A 5,028-nucleotide genomic window follows, 5' to 3' on the forward strand; every position below is an offset into this window, starting at 1 on the left:
TTTTAAAGTATTTTAGTATATAAAAAGGTTTCACCTAAATCAAAACATAAAAAAAGTTACTCCTTCATCTTCCAAGAACGTAGTACGTCCTCTTTCTTTTTTTGATTGAATTATTGGTATCTGTCCAAAGGGATAAACTTCTAAATACCAAGTGGTTACGTCCTATTGGTTAGTATTTTTAATTCTTTCCTTTTCTTGCCATTTATTTATATAATTTAAGTGTAAACATTTATATAAAATAAAATGTTAATATTTTTGACGTTCTAAATATTAAATTTTTCTACGTAATCCAAATAAGGAAGAATGTAATATATAAAATTTAGTCGATTTTGTAGTCTTAAATATTAAGAAAATAATTAAATGAGTATTCTTACATATTAGGAAAATAATTAAATGAGTGACATTTCGCTAAGGGGCCTTCGTGCTTTTAATATAATATAGATAGATATATGAGTAAAAAAAAAGCAGGGGGGGAGGGGGGGAGGGATTGTGTTCTCATTTTTGCACTGAAAACTCATCCTGAACAATTTTTCTTTTTCAATTTATTGGAATTTTTATTTTAAGGAAAAAAGTTTTTTTTACGCAAATGCCCCAAATTGTTGCATGTAGGTCCCAGAGACACTCCTTTCCTCTCAGTTCTTAAAACTCTCCCCTCATATTTCCAAATTCAAATTGAAGATTTATATTCGTGAATGAATCAACTACTCTCTTCGCCTCACTGTTTCACCGCTAACAATTAAAGCTTCAAGCCTCCAAGCCTCCAGAGAATCGTATATCCTCCTTTGAAATCAGTATCTTTCTCTACAATTCAGCGCCCTAAGTTTCGCTTCTTTTCCTATATTATAGAGATGAGTGATATAGCCGGGGGACTTGATCCTTCTGGTACTACAGAAGCATCAAAAACTACTGGTTTTGATGCAAATCGAATTGCTGAAGTGAAATCTTGGCTTACTTCCCAATTTGACGCTGTGGGTAAAAATGTCCCTGATTTTGAGTATACTCCTAGAAGTATCGCTGAATTACACAAGATTGCCACTCTATCACAAGCCAAAACTCAAGCTGCTGTTATTGTTGCCAATGATTACCGTCAAAAGGCAGCTGAGTACAGGTCCCAAGGTCATATTTTCAGTTTAATGTTTTCCTAAAAGATGATTTCCTAGAAAATAAGTGATTTTCTTTCTTATTTTCTGGTGTTTGGTAAGTAAGCAGAAAATGTTATCCTAAGAGCATTTATATATAAACTATGCGACCCTATGGAGAGTTGGGGGTTGGTTTGGAGGGGTGGGTTTGGGGGTTGTTGGGTGTGCGGGCGAAGAGGGGGTGAGGGGGGTTGGGGTTGGACGAGGTGGTGGGAGGATTGAAACTATCCATTTGAGAGTTACGGCAAATGTTTTCCCTTCTCTTGCTAGGGAAGTCATTATCGTAAAATTAGAGGAAAATGTGTTCAAAACATTTAAGCCAACCAAACATGGAAATTTTGAAATACATTTTTCTCCATACCAAACACACCCTTGGTTGAAAATTGAGGTTCTTGTCCGAGCGAGCTGATTGTGTGTTTGTAATTACAGCTGCAAGGATGAGAGAGATACTGGAGAGTGTGGGATTGGCTCAAGAGAGTTTACCATCTAATGTGGTTTCATCTGCACATGTTCTTGCGAAGGTTGCAAATTTATTGGATATTCGAGATACTGAATTAAGTAGGTGGGTCACCTTTTTTCACTAATTAATTTTTTTAATTCTTTCTTTTAATTTTGTTTGTACTTACTAGGAGAAACATTGTAGTTTTCTTGTTGCAGCGGCAGATCTTTCTTTACGGAAAACAGCAGTAGAAGAGAAGAGGGCTAAAGTCCAGCAGGAATCAAAAGTCCTTCTTGAATACACTCGGAAGGCAATAGCAAGATTGACTTATTTGAAAAGGTGAATTTTTAGTTTCCTCTCTCTTGCTCATTGTGAAATAAATCCTGCTGAATGTGGTAGTAGTTTTGACCTCATGGCACTATGTTAGTGTGTTATGTTGTTTCTAGAAATAGATACTTTCCGTGGCATAAAGAAATTCTGAGTCTTTCAGTTAAGCAATGTCATACTTTCTTCTCTTAACTATCTGTGTTTTAGCAGAACACTTTCACAGCTTGAAGATGATATTTCTCCTTGCGAAGCTCAAATGGAGAACTGGAAAACAAACTTGGCAATTATGGAGTCGAAAGAACGGCAGTATTTGCAAGAATATGTTTATTACAAGGTAAGCTTATTGTTGTCTTGAATATTATTACTGTGAATTTGGGGACTTCATTTTCTGTTCCAAGTTAAAGGACAAGATGCTGTTATACAATTTAGTATATATTGAGCTGTTATGAGGACATCTTCTATTGAAGTAGTATATCCTGCAATCTTGTGGTTCTAGGGCTTAAAGTTTATTGGTTTTCATGGCACATCCTTTTAAACATTTGCTAGTGTCGGTGGAATTTATACATGTGCGTGTGTATGAATTTCACATCTCTAAGTTATATTTACTTTGTGAAGAAATTTGATGCAAGTTTTTCTCTATAATAGAAAAGATTCAATATCCTCAAGACGATAGTCTGCATCATTTTGACTTGTGAGTGAGTCTGTCTTATTTTATTTCTATTCTTCTGTGCCAACAGAGATAGGAGATTTTTTGGCACTATTTTTTGATGATGATAAAATCGTCCAGCACTGTTTCTCTTCAATTCTCCTGCTAAATGGAGGTTCTTGGCTAGGTTAAAGCCTTGAGTTGGCTGCATGTAGGGATTGGTGAAAGGCCTCTAGGGCTGTGCTATCTGTAACTTGAAATCTAACCCCCAATTTCTCCCCAGTGTTGGACAAATGTAAGTGAAAAAGTAGTTCAGTCATTGAAAGTTGTTGCGGACCTTATAAGAAAAAGGAAAAGGACTTTACACGTGGAATGGAAGAGTGGAAGTTATATGAATCTTGGGTAGATGGTCAATGGGAAGTTGGAAGTCATGTGGGAGAGACTAGAGCTAATGCTACTAGTGTTGTATATTTTTCTATCCGAATTTATATTGGGGCGCACTTGTTTAAGATCTTAATATCATACAACTATCTAGTAGATTGGAGGGTAATAGCATCACAATGTGCTGGTTAGGAAATTTTGCAAGCCGTTCATGTTCTTGAAAAACATTTGGTTGTTATGTAGTAACACTTGACTTTCATCCCTCTGTTTTGAAGATATTCTCTGATTTTCTCTATCTAATCCTTGGTGGATAGAGTTACGGTGGGAGATAGCAGGTGCCCGGTGGATTAGTCAAGGTGCGCACAAGCTGGCTGAGACTCCGCAATTATTATAAAAGAAAAAGAATAGTCTACTGTCAAACCTTATCATGCTACTTTCTTCATACCTACATCCACACACTTCCCACACCCACCATGGATAGAAGACCCAAAGTACTGAATTTGGTGTGTGCACGATGTTTTTTAGATGTTGTCTTTAAGGTTGGACTATAGCTCATGTCCGAAATACAGCTGCTTCTTTTTTGGGGCTTTGAACAGATGCCTATCATTTAGTTGTATATAAGGGATATAAAAGGAAATGGAGATAGCACTACATAAACATGGTGAGAACAAGTAATCCAAAAACTCTGCACAGTCTAATTACAAATGATAAACGGTTCTAGGTCTTGTAAACAAAACTTTTGCAGATAGAAAGAATTACAAAATGCAACTGCAGCTCGTAAACTAAGTCCCTAAATAGGGGATTATGGCAGAGGACTGGCTAATGTGTGCACATTGGGATAATTGCGATGAGTCAGAAGGAGCATGTGTAGAACCAGACAAATTGCTTAATGGGCTCAAATTATCGTTCCATGGAGCAGCAATGTTCATCTTTCATCTTCTATCACAAGAGAACTGCTGCGAAACATATTTTATATGATGCTCTATTCATCACAGGAGCGGGTCCCTTTGGCTTAACAAGCTAGAAACTTAATTGATCTGAATGTATACCTGGCACTGGATCATAATTTTGTTACTCATGTATACCTGAAACTGTGAAGTGGATGTTAAAAAGGTCTTTGGATGCAGGCAGTGCTTAATCGGGTTGGTTACACGCCAGAGATTAGACATGGGGTATTGGTTGAGATGGCAGAGCATAAGAAGGACTTGGAGAAGAAGACAAAACCAATTCTTGATACTCTGAGAAGCTACCAAGACTTGCCTCCTGTAATTATTCTAAACATGACATGAATCCCATTATTCTTCTCAATTAGATTATGCTGTTGACTTTGAGACTTCCATCTGCAGGATAAAGCCTTGGCAGCGTTGGCAATCGAGGACAAGAAAAGGCAGTATGCTGCTGCTGAGAAGTATCTTGAAGATGTGTTGCAGTCAGCTCTTGCCTCCTCAGAGTGACGTAGAATTGCTTTTCTGCAAACATTTCATTTTTCCTTTACTGGGGCTTTTAGTGCCTTACCTATTAAACGTTTAGATAATTGAGATTATGATTGATTCTCTTTTGACGCTTGTGCTATGATATCCTTTCTGTATTTCCCCTGACAGTGTATTCTCAAGACTGAAAACTCTTAAAATTGACTCATAATGATTTGTGTAATTTGAATAGAAAAGAAGCTTGCAAAGCTCATCTCCTTCGCAGAGAGATACTGTTCTTATTTTCCCCTCCATTTTCATTTATAGTTTTTTTTTTTGTATATCTCTCTCTTGTTTTATTTTATATCACAAACTTGCCTTAAAAGTGAATATCAGTTTCAAAAGAGTCGAAGTTGTATACTTACATAATTGGTTCTTATTAACTTATCAGAAAAAGAAGGTAATTGGTTCTTATTATAAAGACAGGAACAGTAAAGGGATACTGCATCTTGTTAGTCTACTGATTTCTCAGTTGATATGAATGAAAGGAATTGATATATCATTTTGTTTCAGTCCAAGAAAACAAAACGAAAGTGATACCTAATCAGAGAATTTCTGGTTAACATTTGTTATGTCGCGTATCCAGCGATGAAATGGTTAGGACGCAGCAAACAGAAATTATGTTAA

General features: G+C 36.4%; 1 protein-coding gene across 1 annotated transcript; it reads left to right on the plus strand.

The window, feature by feature from the left end:
- The first annotated feature begins 674 nt into the window (after positions 1-674).
- On the plus strand, positions 675-4,630 carry LOC104108395 (AUGMIN subunit 1-like). Its single transcript, XM_009617417.4, has 6 exons — positions 675-1,116; positions 1,569-1,701; positions 1,783-1,917; positions 2,116-2,239; positions 4,060-4,197; positions 4,279-4,630. Exons 1-6 carry the CDS (start codon positions 849-851, stop codon positions 4,384-4,386), a joined length of 906 nt encoding a protein of 301 aa, XP_009615712.2. The 5' UTR covers positions 675-848; the 3' UTR covers positions 4,387-4,630.
- The last annotated feature ends 398 nt before the right edge of the window (positions 4,631-5,028 follow it).

Source organism: Nicotiana tomentosiformis, chromosome 2 (genome assembly GCF_000390325.3).
Source record: "Nicotiana tomentosiformis chromosome 2, ASM39032v3, whole genome shotgun sequence".
NCBI lineage: Eukaryota > Viridiplantae > Streptophyta > Magnoliopsida > Solanales > Solanaceae > Nicotiana > Nicotiana tomentosiformis.